The 18,072-nt window shown below is 48.2% G+C and overlaps 4 protein-coding genes across 4 annotated transcripts; 1 reads left to right on the top strand and 3 right to left on the bottom strand.

Moving 5' to 3' along the window:
* Positions 1–644: 644 nt before the first annotated feature.
* On the bottom strand, positions 645–2,687 carry ONS95_010844 (uncharacterized protein; the record flags this gene model as incomplete). Its single annotated transcript, XM_058504426.1, has 3 exons — positions 645–1,843; positions 1,898–2,411; positions 2,517–2,687. 3 exons carry the CDS (start codon positions 2,685–2,687, stop codon positions 645–647), a joined length of 1,884 nt encoding a protein of 627 aa, XP_058358982.1.
* ONS95_010843 (uncharacterized protein) lies at positions 2,214–5,801 on the top strand. The gene is made up of 7 exons (XM_058504425.1): positions 2,214–2,453; positions 2,508–3,881; positions 3,949–4,399; positions 4,453–4,623; positions 4,682–4,843; positions 4,895–5,020; positions 5,075–5,801. Exons 2-7 carry the CDS (start codon positions 3,821–3,823, stop codon positions 5,670–5,672), a joined length of 1,569 nt encoding a protein of 522 aa, XP_058358981.1. The 5' UTR covers positions 2,214–2,453; positions 2,508–3,820; the 3' UTR covers positions 5,673–5,801.
* Positions 5,802–7,302: 1,501 nt separating this feature from the next.
* Positions 7,303–11,201, bottom strand: ONS95_010842 (uncharacterized protein; the record flags this gene model as incomplete). The annotated part of the gene is made up of 4 exons (XM_058504424.1): positions 10,929–11,201; positions 10,410–10,883; positions 9,208–10,321; positions 7,303–9,019 (listed from the first exon to the last, which is right to left on the bottom strand). Exons 3-4 carry the CDS (start codon positions 9,336–9,338, stop codon positions 7,303–7,305), a joined length of 1,848 nt encoding a protein of 615 aa, XP_058358980.1. The 5' UTR covers positions 9,339–10,321; positions 10,410–10,883; positions 10,929–11,201.
* A 335-nt stretch (positions 11,202–11,536) lies between these two features.
* ONS95_010841 (uncharacterized protein) lies at positions 11,537–16,725 on the bottom strand. The gene is made up of 4 exons (XM_058504423.1): positions 16,074–16,725; positions 13,970–16,019; positions 13,188–13,897; positions 11,537–13,126 (listed from the first exon to the last, which is right to left on the bottom strand). Exons 1-3 carry the CDS (start codon positions 16,156–16,158, stop codon positions 13,879–13,881), a joined length of 2,154 nt encoding a protein of 717 aa, XP_058358979.1. The 5' UTR covers positions 16,159–16,725; the 3' UTR covers positions 11,537–13,126; positions 13,188–13,878.
* Positions 16,726–18,072: the final 1,347 nt, after the last annotated feature.

Below are 18,072 nucleotides of genomic sequence, written 5' to 3'. Positions count from 1 at the left end.
GATGTGGAGTGCTCTGTTTAAACTTGAGATGAAATAAATTATTGCCGAGAATAATTTGTATAGTTTTGGATATCTTTGAAGAAAATTCCTGAATGTTCTCGAGAAATTCAGTATATTTATGTTTCGGGTGTCGGAACAGAAGGCGACTCTTGGAACCCGCCAGACGTAATAGCGCCATTCCGAAGGCTCGGCGCAAAGACACAATGACGTTCATACTCATCCAAGTCTGCAGTCAAGAAACAGAACCTGTATTTTGGGCTTGGATTATCTTGAACTTTTTCTTGCATTTCGTGAGTTACTTGCAATATCGAGCACATCAATTTGAAAGCTGGCCCGCTAGCTCGTTGGTATGTTTACATGCAGTGCACCTCTGGTTCGAGATCCGAGAATCAGGAGCCGAGATTTAGCGGCGGCTGATCAGAGGTGGTCAAAGGATGGGACCAAAAGGCCCACTCAATTGTGGATACATTTGTCGAGCCCGATAAGTCTCATAGATTCCGAATTCGTCGTCAATGGTTTTGAAATTACTGTGGATTCAACGAAATGGACCATGAAGAAAGCCAAGTGTTGTGCAACGTTGGAACGCAAATAGTGCCGACGAAAAGTAACCATCGTACTTTAGACTCCCAAGTAAGTGTCCAGCACTAGACAAAAGTATCTAACTTCCAAAGGTCATTAATCTCAGCCATCGGACTGATATCAGCAAACAGTTGCTTTGGCCCCCTCTCCTTCCATTTACTGATATCATCACAGTCTTGAAATAGCTCAGGCCCAAAGCGATCAACCATATTTCTGACCTTGGTCACCAGATTGCTCCTTTCCTCTACCAGAGCAGCAACAGCGTGAGACGAGCGTGGGTTTAGGGAAAGCATGAGAGGATACAAAGACTTCAGAATATCCATCCCTTGCTCTCCAAATAGAAGGGCTGCGTACGTAATTGAAGGAAGGATGATTAAGGACAGGGCCATAAGCAGCGAGATGGGCATGCCCGCAGGGATTATGCCATAGGTGAGATTGCAGTTTTTCAAGCACACCAGTACTATTGTGTAGAACAAATAGAACACAGGAGCCAGTGCTGCGGCGATGAGGATTTTCCAAGTGGCCATCACATCATTGCCTCGAATTTTCACGCTGGACGCGGCCAATGCTTCCGCTGTCTTCTTTCGTGACATGTGGGATGTGAGGATGAAGACTGGAGCAAATAGGATCAGTCCGGGGAGGGTCAGGAGGAATAGAGCAACGAGTTTTCCGAGACGAAACAGAAGTGTCGAAATAATTGAGAAGATCGGGACATGTGTGGAGCGGGTAGCGATTGAAAGAAGTTGGTGATCTTTCAGGCCGAGGATTCGTAGACAGTCAATATATCTCTGCAGATTTTTCCTCAAAGATATCATGTCGGGTGATTTAGAGTAGGTAGTATATCCTTTGGAGAGGCGCCTATTAAGTTCCGTTGAATGGGCTAGCGAAAGTCGTTGCGTTTTCTCACCGAATGGGGTTTTGGTGAGGTAGAGACGACGGGCAGCATGAATGATCTGTTGTATATGTGAGCAGTATATCGCAAATGTATAGGCGAGACTGACATTCAGTGTTTCAAAGTCAGGAGCAGAGACAGTGACTGCTGCCAAGGCCACCGAAATGTCAGCCATAACCAACCTGACGGCTTCACGTTTGTTCCCATTTCGAAAGTCGTGAATCGTCGCAGCAGAGACTGTAACGGCATCTCCGAATTCAATAACGGCACGCGAGCGGAATTTGTGAGCTGAGAAATAGTTCATTCCAACAGGAACGATTGTCAAAGGCGTCCCTTGAGCGAGTGCACCAAGAGCCATGATCGCAATTCCAGCTGAAAAGCGTCAGCCACATAGGGTCTCCAAATATGTATGTAGTAAGAACTTACCTTTAAGAGGAAGTAGTTCCGTCCTGTCATGGCTTCCGCCTTCTGGGAATATACCAAGACTTCCGCCACGCGCAAGTCTGTCAAAAACGGCTTTGTATACTTGGGTCTGATCAACATGTGGAGCGACCTTGAACTTGGAGCCCAAGAATCCTGGAGGCGACTCATCATCCACTTCTCGTCTTCCAGTGAGCTGGAATAGAGCATCACGGTGAACCGGTGCAGTTCTGAGAATTATTGTCTGACCTTCGCGAATCTCTGCAATGTCAAGCTTATGGGTCTCTCCATGCACAGTCGGCAAGTAGATTGAGCCCCCTGCTTTGAATATCGGATCTCCAAAATTTGTTGCGATACCTGTCAAGGTCCTTGGATTGTTTACAGGGTCAAGGAGCAGAATCGTTCCCTTCGCTGGTTTGGCAACATCTATGGCCCGGGATACTGGAACAGCTCCCATAATCGAAGCCATGGTGCCCACAAAGGGTCTTTGGAACGACTTCTCCGCCATGAGCCACGAGATCTGTCGATTCAGAGACCTCAGGATCTTCATAAGAATCACAGAGTCCACGAACCGTAGAATTGTCAGATTTTCCTTCTGGAGTGGTCATGTGATTAGGGCACTCACCTGGTTGGCATGCGGTGCTGCAACTAGAATGACAGAGCCCTCGGCAGGTACATGCCATGCTCCACGAACTTGGATATCTCTGAAGAAGCAGTCTACCATCGTGGCAAAGACCCGGAGAATGATATCGTATACCCACCCCACGGCAGGCTTCAGGTTAGGCGGCGCCGCCATCGTGACGGTTCTGTTCAGGCACAAGTAGTATTAATTATGACTGGGAACAGAGCTTATAGTGGTGAGATAAACAGGTTGATTGTAGCTACACAAGCCATCTACTCACCGTGCACGATTGTAAGAAAGTACTTGGAGTTGTGAAAATGTATTTTGTTGAGAGCGGGGCACCGAAAGAGGAATATCTCACCCACGTGACTTTCTGACACCTTTTGGCTACCTTACCTGAACCCTACTAGGACCTATGTACTTCTGATATATTATTTTGTTGTAAGACGAGATATGAAAATGAGCCAGTGGTATAGGCTTGCATGTTAGTCGTTGTCCGGCGGGATTTAGCGTCTTCGCTTCAATTGTTGACTTTCGGTTCTGTTCTGTTCATCGCATGACGGTGAAATAAAAGATAGCACCTTGTTCATTTTCGAGACTGAGTTTTCATGTAATGTAGTCCCAGAAATTCTTTTTCCAGTTGTCCTTAAAGAAATGTGAGTATGGTGGATGGTCGGGGCTTAGATGATTTACAGCGAGAAAAACGGATGTCGGCGGACACCACCCTTGAAAGCATGTCGCCTCTCATTTATGTTAATGTCTGTGATACAGTCAATTGCCGAGAGTAACTTGCAACAAAACGATTTCCAAGTGATGCAACGAAGAATCGATACCGAAACGTTTGCTCTCGTTACTCCCTGCCAATGCTTGGCTGCCCGTAAATGGCCTAATATGGAAGGTCGTAAGCTCCATCCGGCACACATCGTCAAGAACACGTCCTACGAGTGTGGCTCAGGGCAAATAAACCTGCAATTGATGTTCATCCAATCGCGAATATTTACAAAAATGCTCGAACATCTTAGGTGGCAAACTCGATTTGTTTTATGCTTATCGTTTGATGGCAAGACCAGCAGGAAGTATCCCCCTTTTTCATTTCTCAGGGCGGCGCAGTAAATACCAAGCTCGGCTACGGCAATAATCCCACCCAATAAGTCCCAGGCAACGATGCAGCCAAGTCCTGATCCAATCTCCTGACTTCCACCCTGGCCTGGAGCTGTGATCTTTATTTCGGCAACTTGCCCACTTTTTGCATGTTTTGCGCCGCGCGTCTTTAACAACTTTTCCATAAAGCAAGCCAGCTTGTTGGGATGCTGTGGTTTAAGCATGGCCTGGCAAATGCCGTGGTCCTCTTGTCCACATTACTGCATTGTAAGTCTACTTCTGCACTCTGGAAAAACTGGGGTCTGAGGGGCAGAGCGTGTGCTGACTTCCACAGCCACTGCAGCCGTTGAATGTGCAGGTAGCGGCTTATACACAGTCACTACAGTCAACAGGCAAGAAGACCTCGACAGCCTGGTTGCCAATTGCACCGTATGGCTTGGTGACATCAGTATTGCCAACGAGTGGAATGGTACATTGGTTCTGAACAACATTGTCAATTTCACAGGTCGATTTACGACAGACCAGTACCATGAGGATTACACTGAGGAGTACACTGACTCACTCTGGCCTAGCCCTCTCCTCACGTCAATCGAGGCTCCGCAGCTGAGATTTCTCGGCGTGTTGTCTTTTATGAATGCATCCAATATTGAGACCGTAGCTCTTCCAAACCTTGAGAAGATTGGGAGTTTATTCGTCGACCAGAGCGAGCAGAAAGAACTAGTTCTAGACGTTACATCGCTGAAAATTGTCACTGATAAACTTCAGATACTGGGCAATGTACCGAAGTGAGTGTCAGCAATTCTGAATGGACGTGTTGACGAGCTGATAAATATCCTAGGGTCAGCTTCCCCAACTTGACTGAGGCTGATTCAATTTTCATTGCCAGCAATCGTAGCCTGCTCGCACGTTACTCCTACTACGAAGGTAGCGGCCCATTCCCAGGCATGGCGGTAGATTTCCCGTTGCTAGTGCATGCAGGGTTGGTACACTTGATAGGAAACATATCCAGGTCCGTTCTACAAACAATTCAAGCCAAGGCACTAAAGAAACTTGCTGATCCTCCATAGTATCAAAATGCCCTGGTTGATGAGCTCAGGTGGGGGTTATAATCAGTATGACTTGATAGACAAGTGGTCGCTGAAAATTTGGACCACTGGAAATCCGCTAAATGTCAACTTCCCATTCCTGCGGAATGTCTCTGACATTTCTTTGTGGGGAACCGTGAACAGGTGAATATCTTGTGTACGAATCTATGAAATGCTACTGATGAACGTTTCTAGCTTCTACTTTCCAGACCTTGAAAGTATGGACGGGACCTTTGAGTTTAAACCAACCATTAATGCCTTTTTTCAAACCTGGCCACTACAGTATGTAGGGAGAATTGAAGTTGGTGGAAACGTGACTGAGTAAGATTAGCTGTCCCACTTTATGAGATGGTAAAGAGCTGATATCGTCTACAGCTACAATCTGGATTCTCTCAGAACAGTTGATGGACTCAAAATATATCCATTGGAAAAAATCGACTGCGATCCTGCTGTCGAAGCTTGGCTCAGAATGCATCCTGGATACGACATGAAAGACTGGTACGATGCTAGATACTACTACGACCCATATTTTGACTGCAATGCCAAGTCGAGGAAGAAAGAAAACCCATTCCCGAAAGTGGCAGTCGGCCTGGCCGTGGGTATCGGCATCCCAGTCTGGCTGTTTTTCATGTTTGCACTGTGGCACAGCAGGAAGCAGAAAAAGAAGGCCGAAGAAGTTGCTAAGATAAAACCACCGGATTATGAGGCTGAGATGGCAGCCAGGAGCGCAGGTGGTGGTGAGGTTTTACCCGACTATGAGCCGCGGAGGAGTCAGGGAAGTGGAGGACACCCTGAATCGGTAATTGAGCTTGTTGATATGACCAGGCCGTCTCAACGTCCACAAAACCCACCAGGATACGATGTTGCAGTAGGTAATGGCAATGCGATAGTTTCAACTGGAGGAGCCGCAGAAGAAACCCACAATGGAAGGGCAATAATAGATAATGAGCCAAGATCGACATCTGCGACTTGAGGATGTTGCTGGATGGGGCGTATCTATTAGACGAACACGTATTGCAAAACTGCAGGCATATACATGGAATGTCTACCTGGACAACAAAAACCTAACATAATTTTTAATTGTTAATCCTCTCAACATGTGCTCACACAGCGCTATCATCTGAATAATTTTGACTGCTGCATCTGTGAATAGTTCTCAAGCGAACAGCTCGTCACAACTTCATCCCACTTGCATCTTCTGGACGACTGTAAACAAGCATCTTTCGCATCCAGATCACCATCTAAGCATCTATAAATACAGGATGATAAAGATCTCACCGTTTCATCCCAGCAAAGAAACAGATATATGCACCGAAACAACCCCATCACCAAACCTCGGACCTTCAACACCTCTCAAGCCACTCCCTTAAGCGCCGTCGCGCAACCCGCCATGCACCCCGCACTCACACATCACATCGCATCGCGATGCATACCCAGTTCCACCCGCCTGTCTGTCTTTTCCATCCATCTATCCCATCCCATCCGTGCCTCTTCCTCCCGCTCTCACATCATCTCAACCTAACCCAGCACACATTCCAGACCCGACAGTTTGGTCCCGATCATGCAGTTCACCGAGTCAGGAGAATGCCCCGCCCTTGCAGCAAGCACCGTCCCATACCTCCGAATGCACGCGCACACGGAGGAGATTAATATAGATTGAGGCACATGCCGACACTTAGGCTATTGCATGGACATGTTGGTTGGCTGTATCGTGTGCGAGCCGCTCTGCTGGTATTGTTGTTACGGCCATTGTTTTTATTTCCGGCTGCAAGAGGCTGGAAGAATACACAGTGAGATTTGCTTTCGCATACTCTTTCCTTTTTGTGACAGTAGTGAACAAAGTTACTGCTTTCAAATCAACATCCTAGTACATTTCATGCATATCAATGTGAACGCATCGAGAATTTTGCTTTTTGGTGTATTTATCTGTCAGATTGAGCCTCGAGCATATTGTGTCACCGACTCACCAGCCAGCCATTCATCCAGCCTTGAGATTGTGTGACCTCAGTATCTATTCTTGGAACCCTTCGCTTGAGAAAGCAACAAATCAGTGCTTCGGATGGGATATCTTCCCATTTGCTAAACATTACGATATCCGATAGAACTTAATCACCCCACCATGCACGACAATACGCAGCTGCAGCAGGCAAACAAGCAATAAGTGGTATTTTGCCGTGAAACATCCCGACCCGGTAGGTGCATGTACCCGAAACTTTGCATAATGCTATGCTGGTATGGCTCATTGTTTACTTTCTGTGGTAAGATGGGTGACTGGTGGAGAGGTTTGCTCATATGGGTGACTTAGCCGGCTTGCCACATGGCTGGCTGGAAATGTCTCCCGAGATGGAGGTGATGTCAACGGTGGTAAAGACGGGCTTGGAGGACCGTAGGACTTATGCTTGATTTGCAGAGAGCAGGTGGCTTGAGAGTTTGATGCGGCAGTTGCGTGCCTGGGTCCGAGTCTCCGAGCGATTGGCAAATTTACAGGGATGGACATGAAGCCAATATCAAATTAGTTTTATGACGTTTGAATCATTAGAATTTGTGTGAATACCATGGCTTTTGTCCCTCCACTGCCTACCTACGACTGTCAAATACGCCGTTCACACAAAGGGTATAAACACCTCCCTCCTCCGCTCCTCACCAATAAGCGAGCCACTAACTGGCTGCAAGCACGAAACGCTCGCTTCCCTCTTCACCGTATCGAAATCCATTTTGATGCACCTTGCGGCTGCGTATTCCGGTATATAGTCATCATCCTGGTCTCTGGCCTCTAACCCCTCTTCTTCGATCTCTGCGAGCCATGCCATAATTTTCCCCACTACTATGCCATCCCAGACTCCCTCTTTCCGTGGACTGCGGAGGAGAAGTTGGATGGCTTCGCGTCTGAGAGCGCGGTGTCGGTAGACCCATCCGACTGTCATAAGAGGAACGATGATTTGCATGTCGAAGACGTAAACTGTGTTTCCTGTTTCTAGTTCGTCTCGTTTTGAGTTCTCAAGCAGGATTCGTGCAATGTCAACCAATTCCTCCAGCTCTGTGGTAAATCGACCATTGTTGACGAGACTTGAATGACTATTGTTTGACGCGATAGACATGTACCCCGCTAGCCAGTGTAAACGTAAAGTGGAAGCAAGAAGAAACTCCTCGTGCGGAGCTGATCCTTTCCGCGAGTGATTCAGCAAGGGCCGAAATGCGTCGTCCCATCTCTCGTATTCTTTCAAAGTTTCCAGCCTCTCCTCAAACGTCGGGTCCACATCAAAGAACAGTGAGCAAGGTCCAGTATCCTCGGCATCACTAGTTGGCGACGAACTAGGACTTGACCGCGTCGAGAAATTCTGCAAGTGCATCGTGCTGCGTAACCAGTGCATACTCCTCCTAATGACCAACTCTAACATCGTCCTCGCTTCTTCCAAACACGTGAAAATATCTGGCATCTCATCAATCGACGCTTGCCCACAATGGCGATAATGCTCATGGGCTTCTCTTGTTCGTCCATCCGCGTACGTCATGACCTGGATCTCCAGATTCCCAAATGCCCTCAGAATATCGTCTTCCACAATATGTGGATTCTCACTCCCTATTTTCGTTCTCAGCCTTCCAGTCTCGTCGGGTCGATAAAAAGAAGAAGCCCATTCTCGGATGAGTTTCAAGCCACTGTACACTTGATTGATGGCCATCTCGTGATATCCATGGTAGGACTCGAAGCAGTAAAACAGTAGGCAAGCTATTAGGGTCGTCCTCAAATCACAAAACCCTCCCGCCACATCTCGCCGGAGCAAGCACAAAGCTTTGCTATACTCTCTGAACGCGAATTGGTGCCTTAAAGTCCCTACTGAGTTCTCCGGCCATGGCGATGGACTCGAGAGATTCAGAGCACCTATCGCAATAACTGCATGTCGAATCGAGGGAGACGTCTCGCAGGCTTGCAGCATAAGCCTAGTCCATAGATCGGTTGAGAAAGCTGATGACAGCTCATGTGACGTCCTAGTACAAAATGTCTGGAATGCTTGATACTCTTGCGGGGTCTGAAATAATTGGCGTGTCGGTGAAGGGTATATCTTAGTTGGAGATGACGCCAATGGTGAAGTGGCTAATGGTGATGAAGCCGTTGGGGAGATCTCGAAATAGTCCGATGGGAGGCCAGGTCTTGAGATAGCTATCGGACTTTGGCTCGGCGACTTAGGAACTAGCGTTCGGGAACTCTTACTCGAAGCCGGCTTGGAAGGCGATTTGTTGGAGTAGCCATCGCATTGGTGACCAAATCTCACACAGCGAAGACAACTTGGTTTTGTCTCATCGCATTTGACGCGACGTATCCTAGTCGCGGAAAAGATGTTTAGTTACGGTGGTACATCCATTTAAATGAGCTGAAAGCGGAACGGGAACATGTGAGGTTGGGGGAAGCTCGGCTCGGAAACGAGATCTGAGATGCAGCAAGGTGCGGTACGGTGCGGGACGGATGGAACAGAAACAACTTGAACACAAAGGAAATCAATTTTACGAACTTGCATGTCTGGCATCCAGTTTTGACCTTGGGTTTGCTCGCTCTTGTCTTCTTGATCTTGACTTCTGTTGCAGCGTCCGGGCTGGAAGAATCTCCAACCTGCTCGGGCATCAGGCTGCTCGACATGGACATCCTAGGTGAGTGCCTCTCTTTGATATGATCCAATCCGTCTCGCCAGGAAACAAACTCATATCACGTCCAAAGGGGGGCTACCAGGAGCTCGCAAGGGAGGGCATCTCCAGACTTATAAAGTCCCAGTGTCACCAACATGCATGAATCTTATTTTCGGCCGTCGGAAGACCCATAAATAAATAAGTAATGAGATGAGATGGGGGTGTGGCAGACAAGGTGGTGGGGTTGTGACATCGAGTGAGAAGCCAGGCCCAGGAGCGAGGAGCGACAAGCGAGGAGGTGGAGAGACGCACGATGGCTGATGGCTGATGACTGAGGATGGAATGGGATCGGATGAGATGTTGGCGCAAGTGCAGGCACTTTCGGTGCAAGCCCAGGGCAGCGGAATAGGGAGTGCAGCTCGCCATGGGCACGAATCAGCTCTCATGCGTCGCATCGGCCGTGTATGTGATATGTGCTGATTTGATTTAGCTGATAGAGTTACTCTCCGCTCCGTCCACTGTCCTCCACCTCACCTCAGCGGGCTTCTGAAGCGTATCCCAAGCCGCTTTCCTCCTGTAGTTGTGTAGCCATGGCCCTGGCTGCATCTTCGCCTCGCCTCGCCCCGTCCTCGCACAAAATGTCTAAAGAAAGACAGCGCGTCAGTGCCCTGACTCCTTGAGCAGGCTTGCTCGCTGCACGCTTTCTCACCATGCAGCGTTCCCTAATGCGTCGATCCCCGGATCACCGTAAGCGCTTACACCTGAGATTTCGTTCTCTGGTCCAATCAGCGCTAACTTCTCGTATATCAGCGCCCCTCTCAGGATCCAGTGCCAGCTCTGTCGCCGAGGCAGCCTACTTCACTGGATCTCGAGCTCGGATCACTTGATGGTAGGGACGACGGGAGAGTTCTTGTGACACCATTATCCGATGGGTTGCGTGAGGCTGATGATAGATATCTACGGAGTAGTTGCAGTTGAGGAGCACACAAAAGACGTCGAGATCTGAACACGAAAGCCAAGACCTTAGCCGAGAGCCCCTGGGTTTAACCGAACTCACGTGATAGTAAGCAACGATAAACAGGAGGCTTACAACCCTGCGACTTAGCTTGGCAAAAGTACCCTCTCTACGTAATCAGGGTCTTGACATGACAGATTAGAAGCAATCATGTGAATCCTCGGGGTCTAGGCTGAAAGCAGCACCCAGGGCGAAACAGATATGACCGATTACTGAAACCGGTCATTATATCCCGTCCCTGAAGTTCCATCACTAAGTCAAAGTGGAGGCCAAAAGTGCACTTTTGCACCTCGAGTCTCATTCTTATATAAACTTGCCACCTCCTGGACCCCTTTCCTAACCTTCCCTTCCACCATTCCATCAATCATTCGTCCCGAATAGGCCATTAAACACTTCAATCGGACCGTGATATTACTCGGAGCTGCCGAACCAGGTACAGATCCTCGGACCGACAGGTGATTCGCTGCCAAAGGCTCTTCAAATTCTCGGTAAACCCTTTTCCGGTGATTTTGCCATGTGGGTTTCCACCCCCAAAGTTAAATTCTCCGTCTAGAAGCCTGTCAGGCAAGTTCCGCCAGACCAGAGGTGACGTGCCATTGGATATGGGCCCCCATGTGAAGAGATTTGCAGAGATCCATATATCAGATTTTGGTCCCGGCATTCGGGGCGGCAGTACGTATCGGAAACTACCTTGGAGATGAGTATCCCGTTGGGCTTTCCCAAACGGACATCTGAATACTGGTTCTGTGAACAGTTCTCAAACGACGAATGATTACTATTCACGAGATTGACACACAGTTCGTGATGACTTCGTCAAAAGTACCTGCCTCAGAAATCTTCAAGCTTTATTCGTTTAGTCGCCACAAGATGCGAGCCGCAAGTGTGGCTACGAGCGTCGTCATTTCGTACCTGCATCATCAAGTAGTGCCAACTTTGGGCATGAAACCGCGGAACCAATTCCTACGATGACTTCTCAATATCTTATCAGTCAATGCACTAATTACGTTATTCTCAGCTTGAAAAGCCTTGAGTTCGGAAAGCGTCTTCATGCCTGCCGAAGCAGACTCTCAAGATTGCGGACTTCATCTTTTGGATTCCAGTGCGAGATGTTCTCGACACGTGCTAGGTCTTACATACCTACTCAAGCTCGGATTTTCACAACGAAGCGTGAGAATGGAAAGCGACGCTGACGGGTTTGATCTTCTAGAAGAAAATAGTGACATCTTAACGTATGGTGAGATCGAATCCGATAAGCGGTTCAAATGCGACGTGACGTACGCGGTTCCGGTTCGTGACGTCTATCAACCTCACAGCACTCCGATTTTCATCCCTAAACTCCGACATAACTCTATCCCACTTGCGCCGCCGGTAGGTCTTACACACCGTATTCTTCACCACATTATTAAGACTGGTACAACACGAACTCTCCAACACAAACTCAAATTCCATCCTACAGTAGCGATTTCCCATCGCACTTCAAAACATCCGGAATCCGAACCGATGGAAGCGATTCACTCCCAACATCTCCCAATCTTCTCGTGCTCAACTGCTTATTCAAATCCCAATCCTAATTCCAATCCTCAAGCCCCATATATACACCTCCCTCCTATCTCTGTCGCCTACCTCCTTACAGTAGTACTTAACCCCACATCCCCAACGATCATCCGCTGATCCGATCCCAAAGCCCCATCATGTAGATCAGATCTGATCAAAAGGTAACAACGAGATGTAACTGCAACTGTCAATCTTTGCGCCATACTCTCCCCCCCCAAACAATCGTTAAACATCATGAAAACTGGACCTCATGTGGGTAGTCAGCTAAGGTGTTCATCCAATGATTTTGCTGATTCTTAGCCTTAAGCAGGGTTTCAAGTGTATGTCGAACCTTTGTAGCTACCCTTGTTTTTACAATTGACCAGAATCTGGCTCGTGCTTTGAGTATCTCCAGGGCATTGAACTACAGTAGTAAGAATAGTCTTGCCAGGCCCTTAATTCACAAAAGTACGCCTTTAACGTTTGTTAGGGGGAGGGGGAGTATGAACGGATCCACAAGACATCAGAGCAGAGGAGAGGAGAATACTCTCCCCCCACCCTAAACAAACGTTAAACCTCATGAAAATTGGGCCTCGTGTGGGCAGTCAGCTAGGGTGTTAATCCAATGATTCTGCTGATTCCTAGCCTTAAGCAGGGCTTTAAGTGTATCTCGAACCTTCTAAAGATACCCTCGCCTTTACAGTTGACCAGAATCTACGAAGTAGCTTATGCTTTGAGCCTGTCCAGGGGAGGTAACCAGTCAGAAAAGGCCTACTAGGACTTCAGCCCACAAAAGTCCACGCTTAACGTTTGTTTAGGGGGGGGGAGTAGTGATTACTAACTTGACCGAGAAAGCAGTCAATCTAAACTTTAAGTCTAAAGACTACTGTGTGTAAAAGCGCGCGCCATACAACCGCTTTCATACAGTACACATCACTCCGTCCATCCACCCGACTACTCCAAACCTCCTCCTTCGCACACCTCGATTTATGATCTCGCCATATCTCTCACTCCGAAAGTCGATCATTGATCATCCATCATCCATCATCCATTATGAAGTACAACCACCACCACCTCGCAAACAATAGCTACCCAACTATCCCTCAACCCAGGATATCCCTCTCATCCCCACTCATCCCTCTCACCCCCTCATCCCCTCAACCACTCACTTTCTCCCACTCACTTTTTCCCACAACCTACCCTACCCTAGCTCGCCTAGGTACCTACCCCCCATCATCGCTTAACTTAATTTAATCCAACTTAACTCAAATTAACTCCAATTAACCATTTACGAGATTTAGCGCGGGGTAGGTAATTTACCTAGGTACCAAGGTAGATCAGCTAGCTAGCCTGGCGTCCCATCGCATCGCATCGCATATCCCTCCCTCTTCACCCTCCTCACACTCCTCGCACTCCAATAATGAACGAAACGAACCGAGCTTGTGGTCGGTCCTGTGACGTTTTCTGAGGTAGGATGATACCTAGCTAGAATGATAGTGGATTACTTGGAGATTAAGAAAAGAGGATCAGAAAGGGTGGGGGGAGTGAGGAATAGATAGGTAGGTGAAGATCAAACGACTGATTGATGTGCTTCCAAGGGATGCGTTCCAATTGGGTTGCGTTGTTGTGGTAAGGGGGCACCTCGCTTAAAATGGAGTGTTTTTTGGGCTGTGGCTTAACAGGAGCGTTGAGTCAACAAACCAAAAGAATCCGTACCAGAGAGTTGGTTGTAACACGCATATAAATCTGATTAATCCATCACATGTCTCTCCTGATCTCCCCTCCCCTCCCCTCTTCCTCGTTGTCTGTAGGCAGTGTAGCATGGCATTCACATCTCGTCTCGTACCCCAGCCTACCCATGTTTGTAGATCATTGATTATGTTATTACTGCCATCGGATTGACTCTACGTGTACATGTATCATACGATCTTTCATGACATGGCCTGCTCCAAAGAACCCAAATCCAAATACCACCCGTGTGTATTATTACTCGATGGATCGATTGACGACATCAATCGGCTTTTATAGCGCTGTTATCTGGGTTAGCAAACTGATCCGATTTTGGAAGGAAAAGAGTTCGGAAGGGAGACGGAAAAACATACCCATAAATCCTCCTCACAAACGCATACGCCGTCAAGAAGCCCACCGTCCCACAAAGCAACCCATAAACCACACACGCCATAAAACTATAACTAAAAAACAACAACCCACTCACAAACCCCTGGATATGCAACTTCGTAAAGTAATACCACACACAATACGCAAACACCCAGACCGCGCTCCCACCACCAACCATAAAGCTATGCCACCACCAATTGTAGTCCTCGCTGCACAGCTTGATGTAAATCGTCACGATGGTGACCTCGGCAATAGTAAGGATCAGGATGATGGACACGACGGACAGGAAGCCGAAGACGTAGTAGTAGCCGGACTTGTCTTGCCAGAGAGACTGGAAGACGAAGAGGAGCTCGATGAAGATCACGGCGAAGGGGATCAGGCCGGCGAGGAGGATCGAGTGTGGCGACCGGATGTACCATGCTTGGGCTGGGAGTTGACGGGGGAGAGTCGTGGTTTTGGTGGGGTGTTCCCAGGCGCCTGTCCGGACGTAGCCGTACCATGAGCCGGCGTAGACGAGGGGGAGTTGGATACAGAGCCAGAGCATGACGATGCCGACAAGGGTGCCGAAAGGAATGGCTGTCGATGAAGCTTGTGCCCAGACGAAGAGGTTGAGTATGAAGATCAGGGCGAAGAGAAGACCTGGGAAGAGGGTGGCGGTGATGAAGGTGTTTTTGCGCCAATTGAGCCCGCCGAATGTCTTGTAGACGCGACCTGAGAAGTAGCCTGAAAAGACTCCAGCGAAGACGAAGAGTCCAACTCCAACGGAAACGAAACCACCACGGAAACTAGGGTTCAAGATACCGAGACTGCTCAGAACGAGAAGACCAACAGCCATGAACACCAGTTGCATCCCAGATCCTACGAGAGGGGCCAAGAGGTAACCATAAGCTGGTGCGCGGAAAACATCGCCATGAAGCAATTTCCACCCAGTAACGTCCTCGAGCGGTTCCTCATCAGATGACACATCTGCATCATTCTCGGTGTCTCCAACTTGCTCGAGTAATCCTCCAGTCTTTTCGCTTGACTTTGGGGTTCGAGTACCACTTGCTGGTCTTGATCGTCGCTTTGCCCTCATCTTCCCATCTTCTGCAGCTGCGTCTTTGTACGACTTGATATCTGTCCTAATGGTTCGAGCTAGGATCATAGCCACAATAACACTCAGAGCTCCGGAGATAATCAATGAGTTGACAATTGCCAGCCAATGGATTCTGGACCCCTCCTCCTGGTTGACAAAGTATAGGTCCCAACGATGCGCCCATTCAATTTTATCATCCTCACGCCAGTATACCGAGTATGAGTATGGGATGTCAAGCGTAGCCCCATCTTCCATATCTGACTCGCTCTCCGGAGGGTGGTAGGAGGATTCGGGATATTGGACGGAGAAGTCTGTGCTGTTTGGTCGGAGGTACAGCTCGAATGGTTCCTCGACATCGTTTATATCTGCCGGGCAAGAATTTCTCTGTCCTCCAATACTCTTAGTGTAGACCTCGAATCCAACCACAACCTTTCCACCCCTTTCTCCGTCCTTGCCAGGGGCCTTTCGGTATCGCATGACAATTGTGAGGTGGTTGTTGATATAGTATCTGGACTTTCCAACAGTCGAGATGTCCTTGTATCCCATCTTGAACCCTGCAGCATAGTATTTCTTGGATTTGTCCACTGTGACGAAGCTTGTTGCACCTGGGAGGTTATCCACGATCCATTCCGCCACGTACCCATCCTTGACCATCTCTCTTGCACGCTTCAGGTCCTTTCGGGTGACTGTTTTCGAGCAGAGGAAGTTACATTCCTTATCCTGTCCCATCACCAATTCGATATCGGATTGTGCAATTCGATCACCTCGAAGAACTTCGCCCAGATTAAGGGAGATGGTCTGGCCGCTGAGAAGAGAGGATCCGGCATGGTTAACACCAGTGGGAGGGCACACGAAGGGGAGATCGTAGTATGCATATTGTAGCTGTGTATTGTCCGAGTAAACTTTATTGACCATTAGGGGGATAGCTTCATTATCTTTGTAACTCTTGATGGACCAGCCTGGGAAAGTTAGCATGCTACACATCCGCCTCGAGCTCAACCAGCAATACATACCTGGAATGTAGAATGCTTGGGAGAAAGAAAAGGTCATGAAGAAAAGGAGGCATCTCCCAAGCGGTAACCGGAAATCTGCAGCCATTGTGAGGGGAAATTCGTCAAATCATGCAACTGGCATCGGCCCTTCTGCTGCGCGCAACAGTTTCGTTCTTTCTCGACCCAGATATCCAAATGTGGTAGTTCCAGTCTATCGCAGATCCAGGAATAGCTCGAGTACGGACTAGAGGAGGTGAAGATTCGTGATTGAAGAGTCGAATGCGCGGATGGAGATAGGGAAGCTTCTTGAACGAGCGTAATTGGTACCGAGTACCGTGTTGCGTAAGCACCTAGCTGCGGATGATCGCCGGAGCTGGTTGGGGATGCAGATGCGACAATGGGCGCAGTGTGGTGTGTTCGTAAAAGATGATAATTCTTCTGCGCAGTGAAAGATGAAGAAAATAGAAGAGATGACTGGTGGTAGGTGTGGGAATGAAGGTTGGGGATGGATGTTCTTCGGACGAAGTCGAGTCGGGTTCTGCTCTCTCCTGAGTCCTGAGTCCTCACGTCTTGGCCAGCCACTTTTTTTGTGGTGCTCCGGCACGCACACGCATGCGCACAGCCAAGGGGGGAACAAGGTTTGAGTCTATTTCAGGACCTTACGCCGCGCGGGAGACGGGAGGGATTAGCCTCAACAGAACGTGAGGATGGTTCTTGGATACCTAGGAAAAGGGATCGAACTGACTTCAAATACTATGAGTTGAAGACGACAGCATCAAAAGATACTAGATTTTAAAATGCAAGTCTGCTGCCCTTACAGTCTCACCTTATACCTGTAGGTATTCTGGAGAATGGAGGCTGGCCGAACCTAGGTCACGTAGGACTCTCCCTCTTGAATTGGTCGTCGAGATCCCTTCCCGCATGCCGACATCGTAGAAATACCAGAATGCCGTCTTTCTCTGCATTTTGGCTACTGCATATGCTAGCGTGAGATCACCAATGGATTCTTACAAAAAAAAATACATTCGTAAGTGACGTCCTGGAGCAAGTCTAAAGTCTTCCACATAGGCTGGCAGCACGACCGACACATATCGAAGGATGGTTGGAAAAAGACAGAAAGTGCCTATGGTATGCTCCAAGATCTATAAGAAGTTGAATGGCCATGCAGTACAGAGGTCTCAGTTTATCTAAGTATTTCAGTCGCATTCGCGCTCTGGTCTCTTATTCATGGCTCCTCGCTTATATTGTCAACAATGTTCTCAGCACAAACACATCCTATGTATTGGAAGGTCAGCGACAACGGCCAGAGGAAGCTAAACTGCGTACTTTGACATAATTTTGTAATTTTGCTTTTATCAGAGAAGAATAATCCCATGTTTTGTCTGCCTCGAGTTCATTTGCCCACTCCAGCGCCCGATTTCCAGGCTCAAACCTTCAGCTTCAGCTTTGGAAACGCTCATTCAATGAGACATAGAAATTTCTCAACCCAGTGCTAAAGCACCCAGAAGGACTCTCTTGAGCAGTACGAGTCCTGAGTTTAATAGGTCTTCAATGCTCAACAAGTTGGCTGATTCTCAGGTGCGCGGATGTCACATTTCCTAATCCATACAAAGTGTCGATATGAAGCAGAACGTCAGTGTCCTCGCTACGCTCAATTGTCTGTCCAACCACAATAAACCCAAACAAACACTGCAGTACAAATTCACTGCTCACTCCAACCATCTTGAGAATTTAATCTCGCAATTTTAACTCCTTCTTCCTCACAAACTCAAGAAGAATCAACATTTCCCTCTCCAAATTTTGCCAACTTGGAGCTCTTGCATCCTTCATCTTCTGCGTCCGGTTCTGCTGAACTGTTGATCACGAAATCAACAGCTGCTTTGTATCCCAACTCATCAAATCTCATCTTCGATTTCAGCTTCCATCTGCGCCTCTCAACTCAATTCCTCCAGATCGACACAGCCGTCTCAGCCAACAACCCCCTCCAATAAATCTCCTCCAGCCTGTACCCGGCTTCAAT

Source organism: Cadophora gregata (assembly GCF_030347475.1).
Source record: "Cadophora gregata isolate MNR1 chromosome Unknown scaffold_5, whole genome shotgun sequence".
NCBI lineage: Eukaryota > Fungi > Ascomycota > Leotiomycetes > Helotiales > Ploettnerulaceae > Cadophora > Cadophora gregata.
The sequence above is the reverse complement of the archived record's forward strand: the minus strand, read 5'-3'. Positions and strand labels throughout refer to the sequence as shown.